Source organism: Entelurus aequoreus, linkage group LG18, assembly GCF_033978785.1.
Source record: "Entelurus aequoreus isolate RoL-2023_Sb linkage group LG18, RoL_Eaeq_v1.1, whole genome shotgun sequence".
NCBI classification, from domain to species: Eukaryota; Metazoa; Chordata; class Actinopteri; order Syngnathiformes; family Syngnathidae; genus Entelurus; species Entelurus aequoreus.
In genome coordinates this window covers 30,311,771-30,327,337 of record NC_084748.1, presented here as the reverse complement: position 1 = coordinate 30,327,337, position 15,567 = coordinate 30,311,771, and the positions used below count along the sequence as shown (strand labels likewise).

Sequence of the window (15,567 nt, the reverse complement as noted above, 5' to 3'; positions counted from 1 at the left end):
GTAAATTATGTGTTACATTTTCACATTATTTTCTGACTTTTGTCTTTCCAAAGTCTGACTTTTCTATGGTCATTAAATGATCAATATTTCTTCAGTGAAGCAAATTTATTTCAGTATATTAAACATAATTTGGGAGGGTTTTAGCTTTCATATGAACAGTTTCTAAAACCAATAGATTAACTCAGGGGTCCCCAAACTTTTTGACTCGGGGGCCACATTGGGTTAAAACAATTTGGCCGGGGGCCAGGCTGTATGTATGTATGTGTATATGTATATATATATATATATATATATGTATATATATATACATATATATATATATATATATATATATATATATATATATATACACACAGGTATATACACTACCGTTCAAAAGTTTGGGGTCACATTGAAATGTCCTTATTTTTGAAGGAAAAGCACTGTACTTTTCAATGAAGATAACTTTAAACTAGTCTTAACTTTAAAGAAATACACTCTATACATTGCTAATGTGGTAAATGACTATTCTAGCTGCAAATGTCCGGTTTTTGGTGCAATATCTACATAGGTGTATAGAGGCCCATGTCCAGCAACTATCACTCCAGTGTTCTAATGGTACAATGTGTTTGCTCATTGGCTCAGAAGGCTAATTGATGATTAGAAAACCCTTGTGCAATCATGTTCACACATCTGAAAACAGTTTAGCTCATTACAGAAGCTACAAAACTGACCTTCCTTTGAGCCGATTGAGTTTCTGGAGCATCACATTTGTGGGGTCAATTAAACGCTCAAAATGGCCAGAAAAAGATAACTTTTATCTGAAACTCGACAGTCTATTCTTGTTCTTTAAAATGACGGCTATTCCATAAAATTGTTTGGGTGACCCCAAACTTTTGAACGGTAGTATATATATATATATATATATATATATATATATATATATATATATATATATATATATATATATATATATATATATATATATATACGTACATACATGCATATATATTATATTATATATATATACGTACATACATGCATATATATAATATTATATATATATACACATGTATGTATATATGTATATATATATATATACATACATACATGTATGCATATATATACATTATATATATACATACATGTATATATAATATATACATACATACATGTATATATAATATATACATACATACATACATGTATGTATGTACTGTATATATATATATACTGTATATATATACACATATACAGTATATATACAGTATATATATATATATATATATACAGTATATATATATATATATATATATATATATATATATATATATATATATATATATATATATATATATATATACACATATACATACAGTATATATATATATATATATATTTTTTTATTATTAAAAAAAAACTGTCCTTCCTAATCAATTGACAACCGCTTGTTACTCTCGGTGTCTCCTAGCCACCGACAAATCATATTGTCTAAAAATGCACTTTCCCATCGGTAATATATGTGTGTATATATACATACATACATACATACATTCTGTGTTGCTCAATAGTTATTTGATGACACATAAAATTAGCATAATTTCTAAGACATTATAGTTTGCTTCACAAAAATGTTTCAAGTTATTACACTAAAACGGGGGTAAGAAATCATAACATTAAAAGCTGTTTATAAGTGTTTGTCACTGTCCAACGAAAATCATCTAAATATACTGTATGTGAGTGGACCAAACATGTAATACAAGACCATATAAATGCAAGATGAATACTTTATGTTGGACAGCAGTGATTTGTAAAATGACAATTATCACCAGCCAGGTGTTAGCGCCTCTCCTTCTGATTTTTTATCTTGTGTGTGACGAACCTACACTTGGTACATGTGAGGCATTTTGTCAATATTGGGAAATCAGCATGGACATGAACAAATGCAAACAATACATGACAAACTTCAGTTTAATCATTAAACCATTGTTCATTTCAAAAACTGCTACAACTTCAAACCTATGTTTATACATTCAGTATAAATATGTATGTACAAGAAACTTCAGTTTGGTTAAATTATACAAAAAAAACCATCATACATGTTAATTAATTACATGAGATGTTGAAGCATGACTTTGGTTTTCATATAAATGAATACACGCAGCCTGTATTATGAAGTCAACCCAAATATTTGGGCCATCCATCTCTTAAAAACACATTAGTCATTCCCACATCTATTAAATAATTCATCTTTTACGCCTCCTAATTAGAAAAAATATCCTCTCTGAACTGCTCTGCATCACTTAAAGTAAAAATCCTGTATTTACATTAGAATAGTTATATATGTACATAATTTTTTTATTGATAAAACACCTTTTTCATCTTACTGCACCTAAAATGTTAGTTTTGTGAAAAAACTTAATAAATGTTTGCCAAACTTTGAAGACATTTTGAAGGGTAAAAAAAAAAGTGTGCAGAGGAAATGCGTAATAAAAATAGTAGCAAAAAGTAACTTTTTTTTGGCTCCAACTTATCATGGATTGAATTTAAAAATATTATACGGAATACAACACAAAAGTTAGGGTGTGTGTTTAAACCTTTGACTTCATATGCTGTATTCTATAATAGCACCTTCAATAGATCCTTAGGAGTTCTTTGTATTTATGAGCACTACAGTGACATAATGTGCCGCCTGTACACAGGTGGTCCTTCGTGATGTTTCATAGTTATGACTTAATTCCATGATTTATTAATACTGTAAAAAAGAAATGACTTAAAAAAAAACTTGAAATAGGTCATTGAAAGAGGGCATGAGCTCAATAAAATGAGTGTAATAAAGGTATTTCAATTATAAACTGCACACTGCATGAGTGGAATCATATTGTATTGTTATTGTTATACTGTGTAAAAAACTGTCAATATTTTTGTTGGCTTTACATGACGGAGCAGCACTGGCAGCTTTTCTTTTTAGGTGCCTCCATGGCGTCTCCAGGTGCGCGTGCACCAGCCGGCCGGCTCTCGGCCACCTCCGCCTTGTGCACGTTTGCAGCTTGGACCTCCTCCAGGAGAGGTTCCTGCTCGCCGGGTTCCGCCGCAGTCCTGTGGTTCTCCAGAGTATCGCTCAGGGAAACCTCGTGGAACTGAGAGTCGATGCGCTCCTCCGGGGCTTTTAGGGAAGACGTGTCAGCTTCCTCCGGTGTTGCTTCTGCTGCTGGGGTTTCTCCTTCGGCTTCAGGGGCCTGTGAAGGCTGCGACTGAGCGTACACCGGCACAGGAGCCACTGTGGCGCCCTCTAGAGGGATGCCTGGTGATTGCGTCACCACCACGGATGCTTCAACCTCCATTTTGTTGTCCTGCGCTTGAGTCTCACACTCGCCATCGTCTCCTGCTGTTCCTGATTGCTCCTCCGCATTAGCCTCAATCTCCACCCATTCTACAGAGGCTTCCAGACCTCCTTCCATCTCCTCCACAGTCTCTCCTGACGATTCTGGAGTTGTCTGCGGGGCTTCTTCTAACTCCTCCTCCTCATCATCATCCCAGATGATGACTCGTTCGGCTCTCATGACCACCACCCCTTCATCCAGCTCCGTGCAGCTCAGAGTTGAAATGTTGACAAGCGGGCTCTTCCCCGGTTCCTCCTCGCTCGGTCCGTTTGTGGTGCCGGCCTGAGAGTTCCAAAGCTCCAAAGCCTCATCGTGGGGTCTCAAATCTCCTTCCTTCGAGTCTCCTTCACCATTGACTGTTGCGTCTTCGTCCCGCGCTGAGATTTGACACGCCTTCACGTCACCCTCAACTTTCCCTGAAGATATGCCTTCAATTAATCTTCTCATTGGAGCATTAAAAATGAGATTAAGACCAGATACTGACTTTATTAGCGATCGCACCCTCTGGGATGATTTTGTTGTTTCATCGCTTCAATATAATTAGACGCTGATTTGCCAACAATACGTCAGAAAAAACTAATTTCTCACTTTTAAGCAGAAATAAACTCGCTTCCCAGCAACCGTAAGGGTTCGCAACTTGAACACTGACTCAACAAGGAGCGAGCTGTGGGCTGACCTCGCTATCTGTTGGCTTCCCGATGGACTGGACTCCCACATTATCTATTATTTAACAATTAAATAATTATCCCCACCCGACATCCAGTGCAGCCCATCACCCTGGAAGGGGGGGTCCCTACATCTGCGGTTTCTTCTCAAGGTTTGTTATTTTTCCCCAGCTAGGGTCTTTTGAGTTTTGAACAGGGGATGTGGTTGTGAGTTTGTGAAGCCCTTTGAGACACTTGTGATTAAAGGGGAACTACACTTTTTGGGGGGAATTTTGCCGATCATTCACAATCCCTATATCAGACAAAAAAAACGCATGTTTTTTTTTAGGCATTCGAAGCCGTGAAATATGGCAAGTATGAGGAGGCTAAAAATGTAGCAACTACCGAGTAATATATTCCACCCATAAAGACCACCAAAAAAAACCAGGTAAAAACTGCCAACTATACTCAATTTATATTTTGTGACCTAAATATGTACCAAGTATTAGCAATATTGTTATTTTAAGCGCTAACTAGCTTATGTTGCTATATTAACATACTGAGCCGGTGAGCTGCTGCATCGCCTCTGAGTTTGTGAAAGTTAATTCTGGATTATAAATCATGCCTCACAATTGTACCGTAAAAGGATGTGGCCATAAACCGAGAAGTTGGTCAACTTTGACAGTCAATTTGTTTGCGGGATTTATTTAATTTTTTTAAAATTCCGGACCATATGCAACTACTTTTTTCCTATGCTTAGAACCCTGCGGCTTATAACACGATGCGGCTAATTTAGAGATTTTTCTTCGCTGATGAAAAATGCAAATAGTAATGCAAATAGTTGAAAAACAAACAAACAAGCAAATTCACTGAAAATGTGTTATTTTTTGTGCTATGGCACCATTCTTTGGACAAGTTCACTCACTGCAGGTGCTGTAGTGCTGCAGTGCCCTTCCTTTTAGAGCTTTGAACCAGAAACAGAAGTGCTGTTCCATCTTCTAGCCGTCCACAGCGTTTCTACTCATGTGGATTCTTCATTCATCATTCCAAGGACCATTTGTAAGTTTTAGAGTTTAACTAAAATTGTTTATACTTATTAAATCATCCCATTGGTGATGTCTGTAGGAGTGTTTTCATGCATATTTGTACGTGCTTTCGTAATGTAATCAAGTGAAAGTTGTTAGCATTAGCTACCATGCTAACACATTTACGAGTGTCTGTCTTAGTATTATTAACTTACAACGACATTCTTTTTGTATTGTTTCAGTTTCACAAATTCGTCAGTAAACTCAGCAAAACGTCACCTTGGTGTTTAGTCTGTTCAGCTGATTGGAGAGCTAGCTTCCGCAGCTAGTGCGTCCATAATGATGACTTCTCTTTTGTTTGATCAGCCGTTTTACTGCCGTGTTACAGACACCGTTTGGAAACAATGTATGTAAATAGACATTAACAAAATCTTTCTGTGTAAATAACACATTTCACAACGTTTGTATCTGAATCTGTGCTTTTCGTCTCATTCTTGCCAGTTCCAGGTCCTAAATGGCTGTCAACGTGTCTCAGCTTGTCAGATTATATCACCAACCACCTTCTGTCCAGGTGAGAGGCATGCTTTTTGATGTACAATAAACTTACAAGGAGCAAGGAAAAGAGAAATCAGCAGACCACTCGATGATGTAAACATCGGCACACAGGAAGTGATTATGTCGCCGCTAGAAATAGTTTGTCTGTGTTAGTGCTTATAATAACTATATCACTAATATTTTGATATTTAAATCACGAAATGTAAATGGACACCCGTTGGCGCTTTTTGAATGGTTATTTATCGGATATTATGGGCGAAATAGTGGAGCTCCCATATTTTTTTCATATTTAGAATGCATTAAAAAAAAAACATCCATCGTCACGTCTTTCCTAATGATTGTAAACGATAGGCAAAATTCCCCCCAAAAAGTGCAGTTCCCCTTTAAGGGCTGTATAAATACATTTATGATTAATGAACTTTTTTATGAAAAATTACATATTAAAAGTATGTCGATGACTTATCCTAACCTATGCGCTTACGTCCTTACTGCTCAGCACAATAGGGCTACAATTCCAAATATGGAGCTTGTTAATAAGTCTTAAATGGAAAAAATATATATATTTTGAATGTTCCCATCATCTACAATCCTTATGTGAGACAACACACTCTTTCCCTTTTTTGTGCATTCTAAATGGTGAAATACTGCCAGTATGAGACGGCTAACGATGCAGGTAATGAGGTTTCATCTACTCCGCTGATAAAGTGCTCTAAAAAACCATCCAAAAACCACCAACAACGCGCATTTACATGCTGTAACCGACATATTAACAAAGCTATAGCGACATTGCTATTGTAAAAATTAACACAGAGGATCGACTTTTCTGCAATCGAATTGCTCACACTGCTCTTCCGACAAGTACCAAGTAGAAAGCTACTGGCTGGCTTGAGCTGCCACCTTGGTTGCAACCCACCACAAAATAAAGAAGGAGTTAGGAAGCATTTTTTCATCTAAAAAGTGAGGATAATTCTGAATTTAGCAGCTCAAGGAGAGCACAAGTGCTGAAAGATACAACCATCCCATCAGTGAGCATCCCAGTAAGAGCGGACATAAGTCACTTTTTTATGTTTTGATTTAAAATGTTTTGCAACAGTGCTACATGATAAGGCTCTAAGGGCCTGATCTACTGAGATGCAAATACCCCACACTACATAGCATGTGCAAACTATAAAATTGTGTGTACTACTAGTGGGAGTGTGATCTACTAAGACTGCATTTAAAATTGATAACTGGTCTAGACCACTCTATTTAAAGGAGGGGTTTTGCATGTACTACGCGGCGGTCACCATGGAGACTCTCGATCCTTACTTCATGTTATAATGCTCCTAGCTGTCGAGTTTTACTGGACTTTACAATACATGATATAGAATACACAAGCATTTTACTGTCAACATACAGACGGACACGTCCAGGATTTAGCATTGGAGAGATAACGACTCGGTAAAAGTTTGACTTTAGTGTTTAGTTACAGACCTGTTACAGACCTTTTCTTTATCTCTTCCGCCCGCATATAGTTGACTTATTGTGCCGACAATAAAACATGGTGAGCCCGTTAATGTCGCTATATCATCGGAAATGTTGTGATGAAAGTAACCTAAAACAGATGACAGGCGCCGATCATCGATGTCCAAAGTGTGCAATAAAAGCTAAAAACGACCTAGGGTGGAGGCGTGGTGAAGAAGGGTTAATTTGCATTCAACAACTCTGCCTCTCAAAACAAGCTCTTTTGAAAGGGAGCAAAAATATTGCTTATAAAAAAGGTCTGTAAAACAAAATCCATGTAACATAATTACATGTTATCTCGACCAAATTGGAGTGTTTTAAAAATAGAAAAAAAAAAAAATCATAATATGACCCCATTTAATGTGAGTGGAGAATGATAGTCTCCACTGGCAAACTTCTTTTTACACTTGTATGACAACTATGAATGTCAAAAAGCCCACAAAGTGATTAGTTTTTGTGTTATATTGTATTGTATTATATAAAGTGGTTAACTTATTTTTACACGTGAATAAGTGTTATATTTGGTCTAACCCCCATGATAATACTGTAAAGGCCTTAGTTTTTATTGAGATAACTTTACTTATCTGACCTTGAGAAGCCTCCCGCCGACAAGGCTGTATAACTTAGTGTCCTCTAAAACTGCAAATGTTGCCCTTTAACCCCCAGTCCCCATCTTTATTTATGCACAGCTGTATTAAATAAGGGTATGCATATTCATAAGCAAATGTGATCACAGTAGCACCCCTAAGGCTGAATACAATCTGTTCCAAAATGCTGGTTAACCTCTTTTGTCTGGATTTAGAAACAATATTTCTTTTTGAAAAGCATCGAAATAGAAAAAATCTGTTCCAGGGTCAAACTGTCTCCTTTGTAATACGTTCACCAGGTTATATTTTAAGTAGCGATGGTTGAAACGATACTGAAGCATTGATGCATTATGAAACGCAAGAAGTGATACTAGGTCCCTCGATGCCACAATGTGTCTATTGCTTTAAGAAAAAAAACCAAGCGAAAACCACGTTTTCAATTAGTCTTCATCGTTGATCTACATGGAATTAGGAAAACGGAAACATTCCGAAGCGTTACAGAGCGAAATAAGGTTATTGCTCTTCTTTTCCTTTTTACTATATGGCTCATTGACCAGAGTTGTGTGTTTCATATTCCTTTCTGTGCAGCTATTAGTTGAAAAAAAAAAATTAACATTTATTTATATTTGCTAACTATTTATTGCAAATGAAATATTTTTAATCCAGTAAATGGCAGATGACCATAATGAAATACTAAAACTGTATTAGTGCTGTGTCAATACAGCTAGTGAGTGTGACCAACACTCGCTGAGGCGTCGAATACTCATCAATAATTTTGAGCATATGATTACAAAACAGCAACCAAGCGGCAACAGGGGGGAAAAAAACATTCATCTCTGACAGCATGCTCATTTAATTAACACGTCAAATCCAACAGAGCACAAAACAAGCAGAGGGTCGTTAACTCGAATCACTATCTCACAACACAAGTCATGTCGGGGAGCCCACACGCACACTTTTCCTCAGACGCTACCCTGTACTTCCTGCTAGTGGTGTCACATCCCCAGCATGCGTGTCGCAACATGACTGAGATAGTGGTTCGAGTTGATGACCCTCTGTTTATTTGTGCTATGTCTAACCTGGATGAATGAGAACATCCGGATATGTCTAAGTTGTCGACAGCAAATAAAGAACTGCTATGAAAAACTGACGTTAAAACATAGCACTAAACTTCCTTCTGCACTAGTGATGTAGGACACCACTGATTTTCTTTCTGATCTGATAGCGATACCAAGTAAAATTCAGGCTGGTATCGGCGATATTGATCCATTTACTTTGTGCAAATATAACAACGTGTCTGCTAAAATGTGTGTATTTTCAAATAATAACATATCAGTTGAAAAAACAACAGTACACGTTTAAGAAAAAAGAGCAAAAAATCGTAATGAGGATTGAGAAAAGGCTAAACTAATAATTAATAATAATATATTTAGTCACCTATACTACAAAGTTTTGTTTTAAATGTATATAATATGTGTTTCGGCATTTAAAAAAAATATATATCAAAATGTCCCCCCCATACTTGATTTTTCAGTATGCGGCTCTTGGTGGAAAAAAACATTAAATAATAGAAGCTCTCAAAATAAAAAATACAATTTACCTAAAATATATTTATAAAAAAAGTTAGTAAATAAAAAAATACATAATTATTAATTAATTTGAAAAGTGTGTAACTGAACATTAATATTTTTGTACAGGCAACATTTTTGACACTCTAGGTTATGCAATTGTATTATTATAATTTTTTTAATCCTATTCTTCCATAGGAAAAGACAATAGCAAAAATATAAGAAGAAAAGAGCAAAACAACTTAGTATGTAATGAGAAAAAGATGAAATGTTCTAAGTAATAATTAATAATAATACACCTAGTGACCTCTACAAAGCTGACACAATATGTTTTTAGCATTGTTTTAAATTAAAAAAAAAAATCAATATGGACCCTGTATACTTTGACTTTTTTTCAGTATGTGGCCCTTGATGGAAAAGGTTTATACCCTCCTGAACTAAAGTATCAAAAATATCAATAATTTGGTCAATATTAGAGCATAAAGATCTGGTATCGGCGGTACCGATATTTTTGTATTGATCCGCACATCACTAGTTGCCACCTTAAGTAGCATTAACAGATGACACCCCGCTGCTGAAAATAAACCCCTTTAGAAGAAAAGTGCAATTTTTTGATTCTTTTGTTCCCCAAAGACAAGAAACCTGAAGGAAACTAGTTAAGAATCACTGCCTTAAAGGGGAACTGCACTTTTTTTCTTCATTCACAATCCTTATGTGAGACAAAAACTCATACAGAACGTCTTTCTTTTTTTTAGTTAATAGGTGGCTAACAATGCAGCACTGTACATGTATGTAATGTAGTAACAAGCAGATTCATAATACCATTTAATATTTACTGTATTTTGGTCATTTTAAGCATTACCGGAACATTTTGACGGCACATTAATTTCACTGAGCGTATCACAAAGTTTGCTATTTCCTTCAACAACAACTACTACTGCTACTACTAATCATGGCAGACTTCCTGAGAACCAACGACGATTACTTTGGGACAAATTATGACCTAGAACAGACCTGGGCATTCTGCGGCCCGCGGGCCACATCCGGCCCTTTGTGCGTCCCTGTCCGGCCCGCGTGAGGCCAATCATGAATTACAAAATAAATTTAAAAAAGTATTTATGTCGAGTGTGCAATACAAAGGCGATGCTTTTGTTTTGAAAAGCGTTATTTGTATTACAGCCGTGTGGACGTATGCTCGTGCGCGATTGTGAGTGAATGTGAACAGCGGCAATCACAAATTACAAAATAAAATTTAAAAAACATCTATGTCGTGCGTGCAATACAACTGTGCTGCTTTTATTTTTTTAAAGTGTTATTTATGGGCGTATGTCCGTGTGTAACCTGTGAGTGAAGGTGCACAGCGACAAGTGATGCCCGGTTATCCCCGAGACGCTAAAAAGAGAAAAGTTGATGACGAATGGCGTGTTTTCAACAAGACATGGACTGCCAAGTATTTAGCATCCAGAAGAAGTGCACACCAAGTCTGACGCTCTTTTTAAACTTTTATTGAGCAACCTATACTAACACAGCTCAACTTATCTCGTTTCTTCCACACGCACGTCTATCCTCACTCCTCATTTCCGCAACAACAACGCTTCCTCCTTCTTCGCCAATCACCTTACAGGCGTTCTACGTTCACAACAAAGAGGATGCAGGATAAAGTGACAGAAATTGACATTTTTTGCATTGTATTATACATCAGGAAGTGTTGTGTAAGAAAGTGTTAAAAATAAAACCATCAAAAGCAATTTGCTTTTGTATAAAGTTAAGTTAGGTTAAATGAAATTGTTATTATTATTATTATTTATCTTACGGTATATCAAAAATAATTTGAGCAAAATTTAATTGAAATATTGTCGGTGTGGCCCTCCAGCAGTGCTCAGGTTGCTCATGCGGCCCCCTTTAAAAATTAATTGCCCACCCCTGACCTAGAACCTTATCTTTTTGGGCCTAAATATAAGAAGAATGAGTTCCAAGTTTTAAACGGTGAGTGATAATCAGATCATGCTCTAGTGAAACCTGAAGCATCATGTAACAGTATTACTAAACGCTGAACAAGAAATCCAAACTATGAACATAATAAAACAATCACTTACCCCGGATTTCTACTGGATGAGAAACGGCTGCGGAACGGCTACCGCACAGCGGCGGACTCTTTCGTTTTTATTTAAGTCAATATGTCCGTTTCAACCGCCTGCGGAATGTCACGACATCCTGTTGACGTTCCGCACTCTAACGCTAAATATACATAGAGCTTCTATATTGGCAAAACGATGCAACAAATCTGGTAAATTTAGCTCAAATTTGCTTGTGTTGGACAGGAAGTCATGCACAAACACAAAATAAATCATCTGATTTACTTTTAAAATAAAATAGTTCGTTTTTAAGGCGGATGTTATTTTACACTTTGAAACGTGGCGGCGACGGACATGAAGTAAACTTGTGACAGGTTTTTAGAAGTAATTTCACCTCGTTGACACAAATGGACGAGGACGTGCTGATTCTGGGGGTCTAAAATTAAAGAATAATATACAGGCATATACCGGGCAACTATATGGGTATAAGGGGGCCTATGTCAAATAACAGCTTATACGGGGACCAGGAAAGCAGGGGAGGGGTTGTTGTGACACGTTCGCCAGGGATGATGTTACTGTTGTATTGTTACTTTATCAAGGAAAAACTGTTGTCGGTGTTGCCGTACGGCACCTGTTAATAACGGTAGGACCGACTTTATTTGGTTCTGTTTGTTATGATCGCTTTATTACAACTTCCCTTTATAGCGTGATTACACTCAGATTTGTGAGATCTCGTAAATGTCTGTGCTATTTCGCTGCACGACAAAGCCGCAACAGAACAGCGGCGGGGATTGCTGCCCGGCAGATGGCGGCGTCCTTCTGTGGTGACGTCGATCTGCGGCTGTATTGGATCCAGTGGAAATACTGTACAATAATTGCTCTCACTGGGATGTTTATATCTTTCTGCACAATACTTGTGTCGCCCAATTAGATGATGAATTCATTATAAATCTCACTCCTCAAGTAAAAAACAAAAAGGTGGGAGAAAACGAGCATTATGTCTCATCTTCTTAGCAATGTCTTCAAAAATATACTCTGAATTGAATTTCAAAGTTGACTTTTACCAACTCAGAGGCGATGCAGCAGCAGCAACAGCTCAGTTACCTCAGTGATCAGTGTGCTGTGTGTGTTAGCTCTTATAATAACAATATTGCTAATACTTAATATTCAGGTCACAAGATGTAAATGGAGTACCGTATTTTCCGCACTATAAAGGCGCACCTAAAAACCTCTAATTTTGTCAAAAGCTGACAGTGCACCTTATAATCCGGTGCGCCTTATATATGGACCAATATTGAGCCTCCAACAGGTAAAAGTTTCAATCAATCAATCGTAACTACGGTAAGCAGCCGCCAACTTCATGTTCCCCCGTAGAAAAAGAAGTTCTTCTTCTACGGTAAGCAGCCGCCCCCATAGAAGAAGAAGCGCGTGGTGCATGCTGGGATATATGACTGCGCGAGGCGTGCCGTTTTGATTTCCATTTGTTTGTTTATGTAAAGACCCCAAAATGGCTCCTATTAAGAGACACGCTTACGACGCAGAGTTTAAACTTAAGACGATCAGTCACGCAGTAGAACACGGGAATAGAGCAGCAGCGACATTGACTCGATTAATGACGACTTCGACGAGACGGAGCCGGGCATGTTGGATGCCGTATCCGCCCAACTGTTAAATTCGGACACTGAAGAAGAAGAATTCGAGGGATTCGTGGATGAGGAATAACTTCATAAAGTGAGCTTTACATGTTTATTTTGTGTGTTGTGTTGTGTGACATTAACGTTTGAGAAACATTGAGTTATTGATATATTGTTATTGCTCTGCACTATTTTGAGTGTTACTATATTGTGATTGCACTAACGTTTGATTTACCGTAACAGTATCACTGTTTTTACGGGTTTATTGAATCAGGGAAAAGTTCCCCTCCACTATGTGATATAAATGTTGCACTACATGTTATACCTTGCTGTTGTTAAAAGATAAACAAAACACCACGTCACTGACTTTACCTCGGGGAAAATAATAAAACAGCTGTTTATTAATTTTGGGAGTGAACAGAGTTGTCAGAACGCTGGTTTGTAATCTATTAATAAAGTTTGACTGACCTGACTGTTTTGTTGACATTCCCTTTAGCGCAGCTCCATCTAGTGGATGCATAGGTAACAAATGGGTTATACTTGTATAGCGCTTTTCTACCTTCAAGGTACTCAAAGCGCTTTGACAGTATTTCCACATAGGTGCGCCTTATAATCTGGTGCGCCTTATATATGAACAAAGTTTTGAAATATGCCATTCATTGAAGGTGCGCCTTATAATCCGGTGCGTCTTATAGTGCGGAAAATACGGTATATTTTTTAGAGGGTTGTATGGGCGCAATAGGTGACTCCTGCTAGCCGTCCATTATGAGCCATATTTTACAATTTAGAATATACAATAAAGAAAAAAAACATGTGTGTTCTTGTCTCACATAGGGATAGCGAATGATAACAAAATTTAAAAAAGTGCAGTTCTCCTTTCAATGCAGCCGCTGCCATCTTGTGGAGGTGTTAAAAATAAAACGACTAATGAAACACAGTTCGTTCCTTACTTTTGTTGACCACACACCTGTTGTTGGCTGGGAATTTAATTTAATAATTATTTGGTAACATTATACATTAACTTTTTTTTTTTTAAATATTCTTGTCACCCAAGTGAAGGTCAACACTAAAAACAAAAATCATTATCAGTATAACTATCCATTAAAAGTGATACAAACTGAAACAGAAATTGGACTTTCTAGGGGAAGTTTGAAGAAGATTTGACATGAATTCAAATTTCATGTTGTTATCAAGAATCTGGTATGCGCAGGATATGTTTTAATGTTTTTTAGGGTGATGGAGATTTCTAGAGGAAGTTGTTACAAAAAGGTCACCTGATCTCTCTGTGTTGTTGTTGTCTCTATTCTGCAGAACTGCACCTCGCATCATTTCTGAAAGACAGAGAGTTTGTTGTCTATGTGTACTTTGGAAATCCCAATTTACTTTTCTGATCTTGATGTTAAATATAAACGGTGTATATTTAAAGAGGCAAAGAGATGCATGATTTGAAAGTAACACTTTCATATCCACGTCTGTACCAGAACATCATTTTTTCTGACATTTGCCAAAGAATGGATTTTACCACTTACCCACGCCTTCCTCTTCCATTTCCACTGCTTCCTGTTGGGTAAAAGGGCAAATAATAACGGGTTTACTGTGATGGAGTTGGTAAAGGTGCGTTGTCTATCAAGGTTATGATTTCATCAAGCATCATTATTCTCATCATAAAACAGAAGTGCATCTAAGAGAAGAGAGCAGCTGGCTTTCAAGAAAAAAATATAGTAAAAAAAGGTGCCAAAAATGAAAAAAATTTAAAAGACAGGACATTTGCTGTCAATTACTGCCCACGGAATGAATTTCTGGAAGGCCTTCTTGTTGCTGACAAATTGATATAAGGGTCACACATTCAAGTCTCTTCCATCCCAGCTTACATCACTAATCTTCTATATTTTTGTCTTTTATGAAACAGGCCATTTATGTTTAAGGCTGACTTTAGCTAAAAGGTTTCCTATTGATAATAAAAAAAACACCCCGAAACGACAGCAAAGAAAAGAGTACCAGTGATAATGAGAATCTTTTGTGAACCCCCCCATCAAAGAGGTGAGATGTGAAAGAACAGTAAATGCATTTGGCTTAAGTAACCAAGTCCATAAGAATATGTGTCGTCATAATTATAGAATTGAAGGCTGTCTCTAAAAAAAACAGTGGGATTAATAGCTGTGGCTGGATGCAACCCACTGGTATATTCTTCATCCCACAAAAATATGGATCTCTGCATGCAGGTTGCACTATTCAGCTGTTGATGGCGCTATTTGCAGTACGGTTGTGTACAATGAACTCATCAGTGATGCAAATGCAGTTTCTTCCTGACCAGGATTTCACACAGTAGTTCTGATGCCGCCATTTTGTGCAATATACTGTACTTGTTAATAAATGAGGTCAAAGAGAGCAAGATCGTTTTCTCCCCCACTTTCTTTCATGCTTTGCAAAACATTGTTGAAATAAATAAAAAAATGTGATCAGCAATTAAGCTTTATCTTATCTAATTTACTGTATTGTAAAACCACACAGACCTTTACTATGTCACATGTAGGGATGAGTACTGAATTTGGTACTTTTATCGGCACAGACCAAATTCCATCGGTGCGACCGAGTGTCGGTTCACGTAAAATCA

General features: G+C 37.0%; 1 protein-coding gene across 2 annotated transcripts in view; it reads right to left on the bottom strand.

The window, feature by feature from the left end:
• Positions 1-1,938: 1,938 nt before the first annotated feature.
• palm3 (paralemmin 3) overlaps positions 1,939-15,567 on the bottom strand; it is a 90,411-nt gene continuing 76,782 nt past the window's right edge. For both annotated transcript variants that reach the window (XM_062026909.1, XM_062026908.1), the window contains exons 6-8: positions 14,483-14,513; positions 14,228-14,284; positions 1,939-3,778 (exon numbers count right to left, since the gene is read on the bottom strand). In XM_062026909.1, the coding sequence (XP_061882893.1) occupies positions 2,913-3,778; positions 14,228-14,284; positions 14,483-14,513 (954 nt within the window). In that variant the 3' untranslated portion in view covers positions 1,939-2,912. The remainder of the gene's footprint in view (positions 3,779-14,227; positions 14,285-14,482; positions 14,514-15,567) is intronic.